Here is a 17,106-nt window from a genome sequence, read left to right on the forward strand (position 1 = left end):
ATAAAAAAAACCCTTTCGTGCCTAAATTGAATTTTAAATACATGTTTACTTTGCCGATTTATTGTGTTGTAAAGCTACTTTCACTGAATTAAAAGGGTGAAAAATAATTAAAAAAAAAAAAAGGTGAAAGATTCCTGATCATGCTTTTCTGGAGACACTCAGAATCACTCATGGGGCTAATATGCGTGCAGAATCAACACACACACAGGCCCCAGCAGCTGCACAGTGAGAGTAGCAGATCTGTGGTTTCCTGATTTGTTGTTCAAAATTGTTTTTGGAGAGGAAATATTTTTCAAACGCTGCCAAGTTGGAAACCGCGCTGAATTTCACTTGCTTGTCTTTGCAGGAGGAAGCCAAACACCAGTTCTCAAAAAGAAGGAAAAAAAAGTGCCTTGGACACTAAGAGGGAAGCCTAAAGTACTCTGATCATTCCCAACTGATATTATGCACACTATTGTCATCCAGTGAGCTCTCTTGTGCTAAGGCGTGGATTACTGCCACCCACTGCTCTGCCTGGCCTCCACGGTTAGCTGTCACCGCGAAGGATCAAACAAGCAAAAGAAAAAAGAACTGATCAAAGATAAAGAAACTGAAGAGTGAAGAAGAAAACGAGGAGGCCAAAAGAAACAAACATGGAGACGTTTTGTTTTTTTCCTGCTGGCATCCAAAAGATGTTTAAAAAAAAAAAAGGGATTGCAGATGTGTTTTATGTTGTTCATTTCTTTTTGAGGAAAAGAGCAAATATCAAATGTACTATTTTCAGTATGATTCACCTTCTGCGATTGGTTTACTCTATTCGAGTTGATCGGGTTGAGCCCAAACGTTTTACTACTGCACTACTTAACGACACTGACAAAAAAAAAGGTCTCACAGAGCCCCAGTCGGCAGACACGGTGCTGTGATTGAATTGTTAGTTGCACGATTATTTCTCTGCGTCTTTGTGAGACATGTTGAAGAATAAGTGGCAGTTGTAAGTCACAGCCCTCCTGAGGATCTTAGAATGAGGTACAGTCTCTATTTATTCATTTTTAAGTGTCTCACTGCACACAGTGTCGGCCATGACCAGTTAAATCAGGAGAAACATGTACAATAACTGTAAAGCAAACCATAAGAGGACTCCACCTAACTACCATAAATCAAAGTGACTGGCATTTATCAAATGGGTGTTGACTACATTAATACAGTATATACTGTATATTTAAAAATTAAATATATTTCAATAAATTATAAGATTGGTACAAAAGTGGCTGGTCTTTGTTGTCTTATATTATGTAGTACTCCCTTCCATGGCGACTTTTCCTGAAAGGAGGGAATTCTCCATGAATGAGCGCATGAGCGTTTGCATGATTCAGTGAAATTCCCGCTGCTTACACAGAAAGACTTGAAAAAGATCAAATGACAGAGTGAGGCTCTGCTTGAAACGGAGGTTGTTGCAAAATCATCTTTATGTGCAATCCTGTTGGAATGACATATTTCACTCACATAAATCTTCACAGTGGGGGGAAAAGAGAAAAGTTTCTTTTGAAGGTTCGACATCATCGTCAACACAGTGGATTAGCCGGCCGTACTGAATAATGGGTTAAAGATTTGGCTGTTTAATGCAATTTGATTGATGTGATCTTTTAATACGTGCCTCTTTTGAAGGTTGTGTGATGGTGAAAGTAGAGACGGCAGGAAACGGGGTGATGTATGGCAAAGGATCTCGGTCAGATTGAACCTGTGGACGCCTCTGTAGGTGACTGGGACGCTGCCATTTTTAACTAATGCACTTTTCTTCTCCTCATACTGAAGCCAAAGTCGAAACATCACTACTGTATGCATCACCAGATCCCTGCACGCTAGACATCCAGTGCTGGGTGGAGCCTTAAAGATACAGTTTGCCATTTTGACACAAACATCTGCTAAATTTCTTTCAAAGTGAGAACGTACGGAAGATGAACTAGCTCCACACTTGCTTGTGTTACCTTAAATCAAAGTACTAATTTGCCATAACTCACACTGAACGTATCACCCATTTATAACCGAGTCATCGTCTGCCTCACACATCATTCACATTTAAGGTCTTGGAAAGCACCTTAAAAACTTTCCAGTCACCATTTGATTCATCTTCCCCTTTAACTCCACCCATGTTCTGTGTTTTACAGCCCTTTCTCAATGTTCCACCTCAACCATAGTGAAACTAACACGGTTTGAAACACACAGAGGGGTAATCCGCATTCGCAGCGGTGGCGGTGGAAGATTGCTGATTTGTCTCATTTGTAAGAAAAGCATAATCAAACATAGGTGTTAATATCTTCTCACATGTACAAAAATCACAAAACTTATTCTGTTTAATTTATTTTATTAAATCAAACTTGCCCACGCAGAGGTGTTGTCATCATACACAATGTGCGGTTTGTGCAACATATACAACACTATGACTACAAGTACTTTCATTGACAGCTACACCAGGGTCAGTATTGCCGAGTGCTTGTGCGACACACCACAAAGCTCATGTGAGGATTATTTATGTGTATCCTATGCACTCAGGGAAGGACCCTTTTCAGGTCACACGTTGTTAGGAGTTTTTCTCCAGAAAAGCGCTGCAGCAGCGCACACACTGCTCATACACCTTTTCAAAGTCGGAGGCACTTCCCTAAGAGATAAAACATAAAGGAAAAAAAAAAAAGTGAAATTAAAAATTAATTTCATTGACACTAGAATCATCAGGGCACTCCCATTAATCTGACTGATTAAATTATTAAAAAAATCATTGCTTGAAATTGTTTCATCACGGTGATCGACATTACGGTCATGCCTATATTGTTTCCAGAAACATGGAGTTCAAAGTCAAAAGCATAAGACAAACTAACACAAATGACTACAGTCACAAACCGGGGTCAACCACAAACTCTTCCCCTAGCCACATCCCTAATGTGATGACTTACATCTTGGGATCCTGGTTTGACAAAAGAGGCAAAATGAAGTATTACGCGCAAAGCTCTATCCAAACGTTCTGCGTGTAGACCACACAGGAAATGAATACTTTTCGAGCAACATAACGATTAATTTATACGAGTTGTATAAAAAAAAAGAGAAGACAAATGGGAGAGTTTGTGGAGTTAAATCTTATCATCACTAATCAAACTTTCATTTACTCCCCTCCACTGTTCCTCCTCGAAAGCTATAAGATGATAAACAGCAGCCAAGGACCTGGTTCCAAATCATTTGGCTGCAGAAAAATCACGTAAGGCACAACAGCAATGATTGAGCCATGGAACGTGGAAAGGAAAACAACTATTTGATACCAGAAAATGCACTTGTCCATTCATATTAACAGAATTAAATAACAGTTACTTTTAGTGATGTTTTGAGGGCTGACAGGGCCGTGATACAAATTCATGGTGGCGGAAATTGTGTGAGCAAGTAACGACTGCTGCCATTTTACAGCTACAGTGCAGTCGGTTTGTTGTGTTGCTGTTTATTTCATTAGAACTCATCCCATCGCTCCCTATGGAGAGTGAATTTACTCCTCAGCCACCACAAGCACCTGCGGAGTGAAGTGCTCTGTTCACAATCATGGACTTGGGATAAACTTAAAGTGACTCCACCGCCTACTGTGTAACATATCCTGATCTATTATATGTCCTTAAAACCATTTTTGGAATACGGACAGTACAAGTAGTATTTGGCATATCCACTGGGGAAAATGGCATTTTGTTATATCCAAAGGTAATTGACAGACTACATTGGCCATGGACCATTAAATAGTTTTAGGTTATTAAAGCATAAGTTCTCAACTGGTTTCCAACTTTGAGCAATGAGTCTTCCAACAACTCCTCTCCTTGGACGTCCCGAAGATTTGTGATATTTTACGTCTTATTTTCCTATATTTTTCCCTCTGATCTCTTCCCATTGCTCTCAGGTGAAAAGGGGTCAGACACAGGTGAATAACTCCACACTTCAAATCATAATTTAGCAAGGTTTAAGTTACAATTATGTCTGAAAGGTCACAATCATTCAAATCTTTTAACACATGTCAAAAATGATCAATTGGAAAAAAATGGAACACATTTTTTCACCTCAAAATTCAGGACGATTTACAACTGTAACGCTGACAATTGCAGTGTGTTAATATGTATTATTTGACATTTATTCTTATTCATTTCTTAACCTGACATAAATGTGGAACTTCTTTTATTTTCAGTTGTAAATTTCCCTATTGTCCATTAGTGTAGGTACCTTTTCAGCTGTTATAGTCTGTGCTGTAGCTTCCTTATTTATAAAATGCATTACGTGGGCTTATTTTAAGTGTCAGATGTAACTAAATATTTAGATTTATTTAATTGCTCCACGTGTCAGACGATTGTTCTTTCTGTCAGAAATTAAACGGACACTGTCAAAGGAGTGTGTGAACCCACTGCTCTCACACACACACAAACTCAGAATAAACCACATAGGTTCAGGATTATAAAAGAACACGAGATCAGAACAAGAGCCGAGTTTGAGAACTGGTTTTGTTATTTACGTGCACAATAATCAATTTGGGGTAAAAATGCTGAGAAAATGTTTATTTATTGGCCTGTGAATTTCCAAACTCATTCAATTTCTTTTAACTCGTTCCACTGGACAATAATGCCGCAAACAACAATACTCAATCAATTGTCCCAATTGTTAACACGGGGAAGTCTTATTTATTATGCTTAAATGAAATCGGCATGAGTATTTAACTCGAATACTTACATAGTACGGGTCTTCGATGATCCTCTGGTTCTGAGGATCATATAAACCAAGAAGCTCAATCTTGGCTGAGGAGTTTTTCACGGCGCTCGCTTTGCTTTTCAAGTCTCTGTGAAGGCGAGCAACAGCGCATTACTTCATGAGAGCGCACAACAAGGAAATAAACACAAGGATGCAACACATGTTGTCTGGACTGAAAAAACAGGGAGGGAACAAAGCAATGTCAAATGTAATTTTTTTTTTATCCTGTTCTCAAAAGAAAAAGAGTGACTTCTCCATTTTCCCTAATGCTGTTGTCACCTTTTAAACTTCCTAGCAAAGCACAGCTTTTGAACAATAATATTCACTAAAAAATACAAAAGATGACATTATGTTAAACAATACTAAACATGGACATATTAGCCTTTTGTCTTTGACAAGGTCTCATTTTCTCAGTCTGGACAGCTTAGCACTTATGGAGGGGAAAAAAAATTTATGGGAGAGAAAACAGGGGGAAAAACTGCCCAAAGAGCATAGACGAGGCATCCAAAGAACTCAGTAAGCTGCTTACAGATCAGATCTGCCATGGGCATGTGATTTCTAAATGATCCCTAAATGTTCAAAGTAGCAAAAAAAAAATAATTCCCCCCCACCCCCACCCATGACCTTTGGTAAGAGCTTAAGAAAGGATATTGCTCATTAAAGGGAGGCATTCACCTTCAAGTTAGCTGTAGTTCAATGTTACTACCATTTTCGTGTGTATGTGGCGGTAGTAGCACAAATCACTGTCAAGACGCCAGCCTTGATCCCTAAAAAAGGTAACTACTAACCAACAAGAAAAGACACTTAACACATGACACCAGTGTTTTCGGCAACTGGGTGTCCCACCGTGACCCAAACTCTGGGAAAACAAACACTGCAGCAAGATAAAATACTGTACCTCAAATTACTGTCGTCCATGCAGAGAATGTATTCAAAGCTTGTGAAATCATTCTTGGTCACCTGGAAGTAGGGAAGACAAGACAAATATTACTTTTGGCTTAGCGAAGAAACACAGTTCAACACTTTACCACGAAGATCCACAGGTGGCTGTGCAAATGTGTCATCAGACCTCAAAGACCCACACAATGGGTTTTGATCGGTTGGTGCCGCTGAATAACAACTTCATTTTTGTCTACAAAAGCCGACAGAACAATGTGTTTGCCATTCTTTGTCAGTGTGTCAATTTTAAAAGTGGGTAAATGAAACAAGAAGACACAGCCACAGTGCGCCGTTCCATGAAGAGCTGTTAACCAGCAAGGTAGCTGACATTTTGCTCCGCTGTTGTGTGGAAAAACTATTTGAGCTGTGCACAGCATGAAAACAGATCACAGTTCCAATTATGGCCATCTGAAGTACAACGAGCATTAAGTTGTCTGGCTGTGTGGTGAACAGATATGCCACTTTGTTTTTGTTGACTGGGAAAACACTATTGGCGTTAAAACACATTTGCTGTTGCCACAGTAACCATGGGTGTAGCCAAATTACCCAGGTCTGCAATCTCAAAAGGTAACACATCTGGAAAGATGCAGAAGGGAGTAGTGCAAAGAGTTCACTGCGCCAATTTGAATGAATGCCCCAAAGTAGTGAGGGCAACAAGGGACAAATGACAGAGGAGAAGAACAAAAGAAAGACATGAATAAAACTCCTGAATGCTCCAGATGTTTAACTATAGATGTTTTTAATCAGAGAGACAATCATGGACATTCATTTACCAGCAGTGGAGTAAACGGATGTTTGTTATGACTCTTTTATGTTGTAAAATGCCTAGTGTCTGGCTATGATTGCATTTTTCATTTGAACACTCTCATGCCCCTTTCTCTCACACACAGTGGTTAACTCTGGTGATGATAATCACAGCAGACGGTGTTGATTTCTCAGCTCTTGTGCAAAAGCGGTTAATTTATTTTCTTTATAAATCCCAATCATTTAGTTGGTTTGGTCTAAAAAGTGTCAAACTTTGATGTCGATTAGATCGGTGTTTCCCCAAACCTCAAAATGATGATGTTCTCAAATTGTCTTATTTGACTCAAACCAATCGATTGATTAGATTCAGTAAACAAATTGTCAAAGACTGAAAGACAACAGCAAATAATAATCATGTTTGAGTGCATATTAAAGTACATTATGCATCAACAATGACAGGTCCTCTCAATGAGATGCTTTATTTTATTCCAACTTCACTAACGCCTACATTAAATACTATCACTATATACTTCTAATAAATGCTTAATGGGGAAACAGTGTTTTCAAAGCATTATTTTTTTATTGACAATTGATCCATGGGAAATAGCCCATAGTCAGAAATAATCAATGCCAAATATTTCACCTGTTTTGTAAGGGTGTTGGAAAAAGACCAAAAACTCTGGCTATCTATCAGAAGTTCACTAAAAAATAATTTACTCATAGGTTTGATATTAAAATGTCTACTTTCTTACAAAGGTAATAAATGTTTTATGTGTTATATTTATCAATAGATTAAACACAAGCTCAATAGGAAAGGCTTTTCCTTTTTTATGCTACCTGAAGACAACCCTCAGTTATATTTTTGTCTAAATCCTTATATGAGAGATTTAGATACGGATGATTTAGACAAAGACATTTAGTTGGTTGCAGTTTGATGCCACTAAACACTGGTCCTAAATCTAACGTCTGGCTGGGCACAGGACAAAACAAAAATCCATCAAATCTGTAATCAAGCATTTTTCACCTGGAAATTCGGCTTGACAACTGGCAGTCCCAATGGTTCAGTAAACTTAATCAGGCAAAATAAATTGGGTGACAAAACGGACAAAGATAGATAGAATGAAAAAATAGAGGATGGGAGCAAACACCAGTGACATAAATGCATGTGGTGATAAAGGAGAAGAGGGAGAGAAATGCTTGTCAGTGCTCATTGTATGGATTTGGCTGGGTTTAAGCCAAGGGTTGAACCTCTCCCCTGCTTTGAGGAGATTAGATGAGCTCTCAGGCATAGGGTGAGATCTCTCAGGGAAACATAAAGAGAGTGTGAAAGTGTACAGGGGAGTAGGAGTTGCACTGAGGATAAAAACACATTATAACAGTTTAAAGCCCTACACAGACAAACATCTTCGGGTAAAAGCAGGCCCGTTTCAGGATTTAGAACACATGCTGCAATGTGATACAGTGATTGATTGGCTTCATCAGTGTCACACCTCAAACAGATGCCATCATTTTAGCAAAGTAGACCTAAATCTGATCATAATGTCCTTCACAGACAATCAAGTATACAACAAGAGATAAAGATGGATGACAAATCAAAACTACAAATGTGTGCAGACCTGATCTGGAATCTCCACTGGAAAAATAACATATCCCCTTTCCACCATATTTATAGATTGATCTTGGCGGTGAGAAGGAATCACATACATATCATCTGCTGTACCAACACAAACATTTGCCAGCAAGGGTTTGCCTTACTAATTAAGAGTATGCTATGCTTCAAGCAAAGAGGGAAATCTGAGCTGGAATGCTAAATATGAACAAGATGGTGCAGCAATAGTTTTTATGAGTATTTATTAATATGTATCCCGACGTTAAGATTTATTTCAAGGAATTTTAACGACAAACACCAGCAGCAATTTGGTCAGGCAACAAACAATTTAAATCCTTTAAGACTGTAGATTGTCTCATTTTACCTGGCAGTGAACAAAACATTCCTAACTTGTCCTATCAATTGTCACATCTAGCTAATTGTCAGGATGTGTCCTCTTTGCCATTAGCAAGTTTTTGTTGTGTGTTGAACCATTTCTGAAATGAAATATACACCAGCTGTACAAATGTTTCTTTATACAATTATCACCTGAAAAAAACTAGTTATATTCCTATAGTAAAAATTTACAGCCATTCCTGGTGGAAATTTAAACAACAATGTGTTGTGCCCAAATGTAAAGAATGTGGAGTTCGAATACACTGGCCAGAAAGATCTGAAATCCTAAAAAAAAGCTAGTAAATAACTTGTACATGGTAAAAATATGAATTCTTTTGAGACATAAGGAACTGAAAAGGAAAGAAATAAAAGCACATTAAAGAAAAACTCAAATAAGAAAATTCAAACCGGTTCTTTTTTTTGGAACAAGTCATGAGATCTCTTAAACCCTAGGATTGTGTCCTCAGAAGCTAAGGCCATGCTCAGACGGATCACTAAACAGACGGCTCCAAGAACAGGTATGGATGCACCAAATCAACATCAGATAAGGCCACATTTCCACTTCCTCTTGCATGCTACAATAAAACCTTCACCTAACTCTCACAAGACGTCACTGTATCTGAGGGTTGGGCTACACCAGCTTAACTGGTGAACAGTCTGCATTCACATATCGCTTATCATACTGTTAAAGTAGGCAAAAGTAAAAAGCAAGTCCAAACAGTGCTAACACAATAAGGGGGTGCGTGCAAAATTCAAAATGAAAACAGTCAAAATGTGACGGCAAAACCACAAGGAGCACAAACAAGAAGGACACGGTAACTAATATCACACTGTTGCAATTTAAAAGGCTGTAAAATACAAGGCTATAATTACAATGAAAATAATTAATTACGTAACAAGACAAAGGTGCAACAGAAAACTGGCAGGAAAAGAAAACAAAAAGAAAAAAAAAGGAAAGAAAGCAAAAAAAAAAATGTTTTCCAACTTCACTCATACACAATGTCAGTGATGTGAGGAGAGCAATGACACATGTGGTTGTACCTGTCGGGCCCTGTGGTTTGTCTCAATGCCATGATTCCTGAGACAAGCCAGACCACGGGCATCCGGTGAGTTGCCTGTATTCCAGTCAGATGTGGCACCACTGTCTATGACCCACTGCAACAACAGAGAGGAAAAAGGGGGGCGCTAACTACTGTAAACAAGTATAGAGACGGGTGGTCATACCTGCCTGGCTATATGCCTCATTGGCACATTATGCTTCTCCATGCAGGCTTGGCCACGGTAGTCTGGAGGGTTTCCTAACTCATAGGTGGAGGTGGCAGCACTGTCTATTATCCACTGGTCAGAGCACAGGGAAGAATAAAAGAAGTCTGATTCAACTGTTCAACTCAAGTTCAGACATTGTACAGTACATCAAAGTACTGTGCAATGTCCTTCACAGCTTCAACTGCACTTCATGTAGGAACCATGACATACTGAAAATTACCAGGCACTCAATAAATATGACATCACAGTGATCATCAGCCAACCTTTAATACCAATAACCATTCATTTATTTATCACCTCAAGAAAAGTATGGTTTGATTAAGGGCTGTGAAATAATTGACTAATATTTATTGGTGTAATGTTTCAACATATATTAATGCTTATGCATTGCACTAATGTATCTTGAGGTATAAGACATGCAGTCACAAAAACAAGTATTTTACCAGCTTACACGTACTATTATAACTATCAATATCAAACGTTTGAAAATGTTTATTGCGATAACCTTTCTGAGCATATTGCTCAGGCCTGCTTTGATTAATTATGTACTGTATGTAAACGTAGTGGCAAGAACAAGCAGGAACCATTTTATAGAAATGATCTATTGCACGCACAAATATTTGCATCATTTTGAATTAATTGTATGTGAATCTGGTGGCTTATGGCTTATGGCACAAGTGGAGTCTGCCTTTTCAGTGAACCAGTTAAAGCCCAGACAATAACTCAGTGGAGCTGCTATGGAACAACATCATACACAGTTCAAACAAGGCACAAATCTGAGCTAAAGCATCAGCAAACTTTTATGAAAGTGTTACTTGCGTCAGCACAGTGCGTTGATGCTTTATGAGGGCTCACTTTTCATTTTCTTGCCAGTGAAGATAAAAAACAAAACCTGTAAAGCTGCTCTGACTGTTAAGTGTTTCTATTGTGTGCTCAACACTATTATTTCTGTTGCTAATTTAATAGCTGTACTAAATAACATACTTCAAGGAAAAAGGTTTGTGCATGTATTTCACAATGTAATAATAATATAATAACGTGACTACCTCATGAACAACGCCTGCATCTGTTGCCATCTTCTTGAAGACGGCTTCAGCGATGGGGGATCTGCAGATATTCCCTGTTTCAAAGCCACAGACAAGTTTTTACATTTTTAAACATTTAAACACCAGGTATTCACCTACAATACACAATATACGTGTCATATTCGCTTAGTTTATGTTCTGCCACATTACACATTAGATCTGATAAAAAATATAATACATATACACATACATATATATAAATATATACACACATTCAGTAGTAATACTGCATTAACATTTAACACTCATGTTAATTTAACACAATGACATGTGATATCTAATGTAACATTTTACTACCTATGGAAGACAAGGAACAATGTGTTCTTATTTCTTTTCATTAATCAACAGTCTTACTTAAGTTACGTTAAATTTCTTTGTGTCTGTCGCCTCAGCATTATTTTGCTGAGCTTGTTTTGAGGTGTTTTTGTTGACCTCAGAGAAAACACCTGCAATAATGCTAACTAATTCATGTTTTCTCTGTGTTTTGTTTTAGTGAGTCAGGGAAGTTGCCAGCCTCCAGGATGTACTTTGATCTGCCGTAAACCGACTGCTGACATAAACCGGGCGACATTTACAAAACTGCGTAACAAGACATCAATGAACTGTGACTCTGAGTTTTCACAAAAAAACACAATGTAGCTTGTGCTACTATCACACTAGACAATATCAAACAATAACGATATTTTACGAAAGGTCATTCATACATTCATTCATTCGACTGACTTGCGGAAGTCAGTCGCATTTCGGTTAAGAGAAACGCAACTCGATTATATTATAACAAAATAATACACCCTTGAACTGTAAACACATGTTATACATAGTTATAGATAATTTAGTTTGTAATTGGTTAAAACCAGCTTCTTACCCAGGCAAACAAACAAAACAGACTTCTTATTACTGCCTGCCATGTTGATGCGGATCTTGCTGTCCTCGTTTCCTTCGTCTTCTCCGTCTAGTTTCCGGCAATGCGGCGCGTTGCTGCCTCTCTCGGTCTGGGACTGAACTGCAACTCGGAGAGTCGGTAGTACACATGTGGATAATGGATTGTTTTTCAGTCTTGTCAAGGAAGTTTCTCCTGTAGTACTACAATGTTCTTCCCGTATATTTACTTTCGGCTACTTTATTTTATTACTTTCCATATTGTTTTATTTTCTAACTTAAAAATGATCTAGGGTCACAACATGTACATTTACTGATATAATAACTACAGCTATTGTGATAATACATTTAAAAAACTGTAATTTCCCATTTCTTGAAGTGTAAATGAATCGAACATTAAAGGTTAAAGTTTAAAGGAATAAAATAAGATTTAAGAGGTATTCTATTCTTCCCTTAAAGAACTTAAAGTGGAGGACAGTATTACTGTGCGTCTCTCAATGCACAGCCTGCTGGAAATCACTGGACATAGTACATACTATGTAAAATCTTCAAATAATCTTTACTTGTGAGCCACGAGAAAATTAGAAGATAAGATTTTTCATTTAATCCTCCATGTCATCATTCATAAAATGTGGTGCATTCTTGTTTACATTGAAGTACAAGTAAATGCACCAGTAACTGGGTGTGGGGGGATGTACACCACAGACATTTTAACATGTTTTAAACACATACACTTACTGATAACATAATAGCTCTGTTCAGTTTATGTAAGTCAGGATTTCTGTGACAGTGATCCAGCATGCACCCTGAAACTGAGGCAGCAAAATGGAATTTAACCATCATTAATTTGATTCCCTGTGTTTTCCCTCTGTCCACTGTAGTGATATGGATTATGCAGAAAGAAAAAAAATATATATCAAATTTGGTTGATTTTGCTAATATTCGTCAACTGCATGGGTTCGTTCTTGTTTCAATGGCTTGGTCTTGCAAGGTATTTGGTAAATAAAAAAAAGACATATGTTTGCCTGACAGGAAAGAACAAATTTGCACTGATCTGAAACACATGCAAATCTGGCTCACCAGCCTGTAACAATCACTTATATTTTATCACCAGATTAGTAAACTTTGGCCTTGAAGTGTTGATAGCAAAAGTTAAAGTTACAGGGAGGATTATCATCTAAGATACCCGTTGACGTAGAGACACAGCTGGGTTGAAGACACGTGTAAACTGATGATTGATGAAATCCACACTTCTTATGATGTCAGAGAACAATACTGGCAAATCGGCACATTTCAAGTTGCTATGTTTGCTTTTTGTGTAGACTCCTGGTGTGATTTCCTGAGGCCGGATGGGAATTGCACAGGTCATGAGAAAATCCTGGAGCAAAACAGATGACTTTTGTAATTACACAGTGCTGCATGGCATTACATTCTTTCTTTACAATGACCTATTGTCTCACATTTATGGAAAATTTCAGCAATACAATTCAGAATACAATTAAACACTAAGATAACTTAGAATGCAAAAATTTATATAAGTGATAACTATCGCATAAACGGATCACATGGCGGCAAAGTGGCTAGAACTGTTACCTTGCAGCATAAAGACCCGGGTTTGTGAACCCAGATGGAATGAGAGCTTTACCACACAATCACAATACAGCTGTTTACACAGATGTGTTAACTTTACTTCCACTTGTCCATTGTTTTGTCTTATAAGCAGGTTGTGGTGTTTGCAATGCCAGCAAATGTAAAAAGAAAAGTAAATGTGAAAAGAAACAAAGCATTTAACACCTCTGGAGTAAATGTAACCGTAGCATCCTAATGATGCTCAGACATACATCTGGGTTTCTGGAAGGCAAAACAAAGGCAAACACAGGAAGTGTTTTGTCACACCTGTAGAGATCCAACTGAAGAAAAAAAAATACCGCAGACTTTTTCTCAGGATGTTCTTAAGTGCCGTTCAGAAGCCTCAAACAAAGCTTTGCCGCACTAGCAGAGACTGAAGAGAATAAAGTCCAGCAACTGTGAGGACTGAATACACTGTGTTGACCTCTTGCTTTTCAAGTGCTGGTGGCCATTCCTTCTGAACAGAAATAAAAAGTTTGGAGACGGAAAGCAGACAAAATCTGTGCTGGGGCATGCAGGTCTCTTAACAGCTGACAAAAAAATGATGTGACCAGTAAATCACCATTTGACTTAGTGTCTGTTTTCATAAAAAAACATTTTAAAAAACAGTTTTTTTTATCCTAACTGTTTAATTGAGTTTCTGTGTCTGTGAGTTCTGTGATGCTGATTGAGGGCGGGGGTAAACCTTGTTACTTTCAACAATGAGACGCAGATGCGGAGGATCAAGTAAAGCACCTATATTCAGCGCAGGCTAATCCCTAAACTACCCTGTTGACGTGGATGGAAATAAGTGGTGACGTTTTTCGCACTTCGTACTAGAAAAACAAAAGATTAAGAATGAGTAATTCTACTGGAAGCGCTACAATAAATAACTGACCCCAGCAGGACAGACATCACTGTGTCCGACGGGCATGAGAGACAGTGGATATTTTTGCTTTAGGACCACCATCATGCTCGTGTTTGTACGTAACAACAGGTTCTTTTTGACTTAACAAATTTTGCTGAACTCAAGAAGACACATGCTGTGTGTAGAGAGCGATTGATTGATAGATACAATCTAAACTACAGCATACCCTTTTTATCAACCATATCTGACCACTGCAATAAACACCAGCACTGGATCAGAAAGGGCCATCAAGATCCAGAAATGGGCCCAGAGAACATCGTACATCCTATCACACACCTAAGATGCTGTTGAACAAACTACTCAATCGCAGACAATTAAAGTTTAATGATTTATAGACAGATAGAGGTACAGTAAATACATTTGTATTCTTTGCGGTACTCCATCTCTAGGGGTCGCCACACCTGCTTTTTCAGTGATCCACATATTTGATTTGACATATTTTTCTTCCTCCCTGACCCTACCTTGCTCCGGTTACAAGTCAACCTCCATTTCCACTACACCATGGGCTATACCTCGAGGTAAATACATAGCCTTTATAATTCCCCACTAATGACAATAATTCACACTATTCAATAGAAAAAAAAAAAGGAATGTTTCTGGTTTGGCTGTCTGAGCTCTTCAGAGAGGACATTGACATAATCCTGGAAAAACTCACAAATCAAGTGAGAAGAACAATTAATTGGTCTTTATTTTTTCATGTCCTTATTACCATGTCCATTGTCTCTTGTCTCTGCTGTAAGATCAACACCCTCGTCTGGGCCAAACAGTGAATCATAATAAAACTTCACTGAACAGAATGCTGCTGAGACATAAAATAAAATAGCTTTGTTCCCGTCCACAATCGTCCTCTGATCAACACTCTAAAACCTCTGCATGCTCTGAATTTAAAGAACATAAACATTTGTTGCCAAAAGATGTCATCTCATTTCAATACATTTGCTGGCCCCCTCTTTTTGTGTTCTCAGCAAAATGTTATGAATGCAGTCTCCACGTGGAAGCCAAACCCTACCACCACACTACGACTTGATAAAAACACCACATGAAGACCAGAGTCATGAAAAAAAGTGTAGTGTCTCATACACAGGTGGCTGCTCCTGTCAGTGCCTGAGCATCCATGCTTATGTTGGGGTTACACTCAGCCATTTCTTTTTTTAGTGTAAGTGTTAATAGTTTGCTCACTGAATATCTGTATTTGTCTTCATTAGTGGAAAACACATCAGGCTTTAGCTCTTCTGCTCAGACATTTACAGTCATCGCAGTCATTATTCTTTAGTTTTCTTTTCATTTGCTCCACATTAGGAGAATTCAAATGATGAATGTCACAGATGTTCTTGTGCAGAAAATCCCATTGGCTAAAAGGCATGCTTCCATTCGATTGCGCTCGCTGATCCATTATTCATGCAAGGATTTGTTTTAATCTGGACAACATGTGACTATTAGTCTCCCACTTTCTAAGAGAATAGGATGTTTTGGTGTGTTAACAGTTACAGATGTGATGGATGGGGTCAGTATGGTGTTAGCAAAAACAACAATTTTTCTTTACAACATTCTTTAATATAAAAAGGAACTGTCCAGAGAAACATTAAGTGCAGTTATGAATTCCAGGCCTGCCATGTTTTAAGATGTAGGAAATAATTACTATGAATAATAATTTAAGACTTCTTTTAAGAGAGGCTTTGTTCTTTCATGTTTGGCTCTCATTATACTTGCAAAGTTTGTTTTTGATATTGCACTATAGTTTTTTTATGTATTCCCTGTTTGTTGCAATCAAGCATCTGATTGAATCACCACAATCAAAGATTTGAATCATTTCAATTTAACAAACTCTATTTTTGTTATTTGTCATGTATACATCTTATCAAGTGCATGTGTCATATTCATCTTTAAAATAAAATTTAAATCTAAATAATATGCTATTTTAATGCTTTGGGAAGGATTATTCATTGTAGACCATCTGACAACATTTGGATAAATGTCACATGTGTTGCCCTGACGTGAGATTTCACCTTCTTTTTCTTTTTTAAATGCAGCAGTTATGTATTAGCATACACTTGGATTTGTGTGGACGACACCATGACATCAGTGAACACCAAGAAAAAGAATCTGATTAATGACCTGCTGCAAAAAAAACAAATATCTTCAATAACTGGGTTTCAACAGTGCATATTTATTTTTTCATCAAGTTTTTATATGGCAGGAATTAGAATAAGTTTTACTTTCAAACAGTTGGCCTTGATTGGAAATGGAAGTAGCATTGTCAGAGGCTAGATTTTTAACCATTTGAGTCCCTTTTCCCATACATATTCTTGCACATTAATTACCCCAGGTTTATTTACAAGTGACTTTTTTGACAAATTATGGGCAGGAAAAAACAAGTTGTCATGCACTGTGGTAGCCTTGAAGCACAATATCTGGCAGACGAATTTGAGGATACACGGACATCTACACTAAGCCTTGTGTGGACTATTCTCTCTGTGTCGGAGACTGCCAAAGGGGCATTTTTGAATAAATGAATGAATGAATGAATGAATGAATGAATGAATGAATGAATGAAAGACAGGAAACCCAGTCCACATAGGTGGATACACGTTTGGAATCTCTAAAAGAAGTAGCGGAACGGAACAAGTCATACTGGCCTTAATTTAAGAATGTTGTTTACTCTGTTTTAAATTTCCTTTAACTCATAAAAAGGGAAATACCTGGCTCTTTAGCAAACCGAATCACCATCTAGTCTGTTTGCTGTTCTCTGCCTAGGTGGTATAGCCCACAATGGGCTTTAACAAATGGTGATGAGAGCAGTGAGAGGAAAACAAAAAGTAAGGGTAAGGGTGTGTGATACAAGCGGTGAGACAAAACTTCATACGCCTTAATCAAACCGCCAGGAAAGATCTGATTTTTTTTTTTTTGCATAATCAGACATTATCTGATTGGCT

At 37.9% G+C, this 17,106-nt stretch overlaps 1 protein-coding gene across 3 annotated transcripts; it reads right to left on the reverse strand.

Annotated features, from left to right (window-relative positions):
• Positions 1-2,324: 2,324 nt before the first annotated feature.
• On the reverse strand, positions 2,325-11,725 carry acp1 (acid phosphatase 1). Of its 3 annotated transcripts, XM_044049228.1 has the most exons (7): positions 11,624-11,725; positions 10,720-10,793; positions 9,632-9,745; positions 9,449-9,562; positions 5,639-5,700; positions 4,723-4,828; positions 2,325-2,635 (listed from the first exon to the last, which is right to left on the reverse strand). In XM_044049228.1, exons 1-7 carry the CDS (start codon positions 11,664-11,666, stop codon positions 2,558-2,560), a joined length of 591 nt encoding a protein of 196 aa, XP_043905163.1. In that variant the 5' UTR covers positions 11,667-11,725; the 3' UTR covers positions 2,325-2,557. The 3 variants fall into 3 exon arrangements, with proteins under 3 accessions (XP_043905163.1, XP_043905165.1, XP_043905164.1); XM_044049230.1 differs by lacking the exon at positions 9,632-9,745; XM_044049229.1 differs by lacking the exon at positions 9,449-9,562.
• Positions 11,726-17,106: the final 5,381 nt, after the last annotated feature.

Source organism: Solea senegalensis, linkage group LG17, assembly GCF_019176455.1.
Source record: "Solea senegalensis isolate Sse05_10M linkage group LG17, IFAPA_SoseM_1, whole genome shotgun sequence".
NCBI lineage: Eukaryota > Metazoa > Chordata > Actinopteri > Pleuronectiformes > Soleidae > Solea > Solea senegalensis.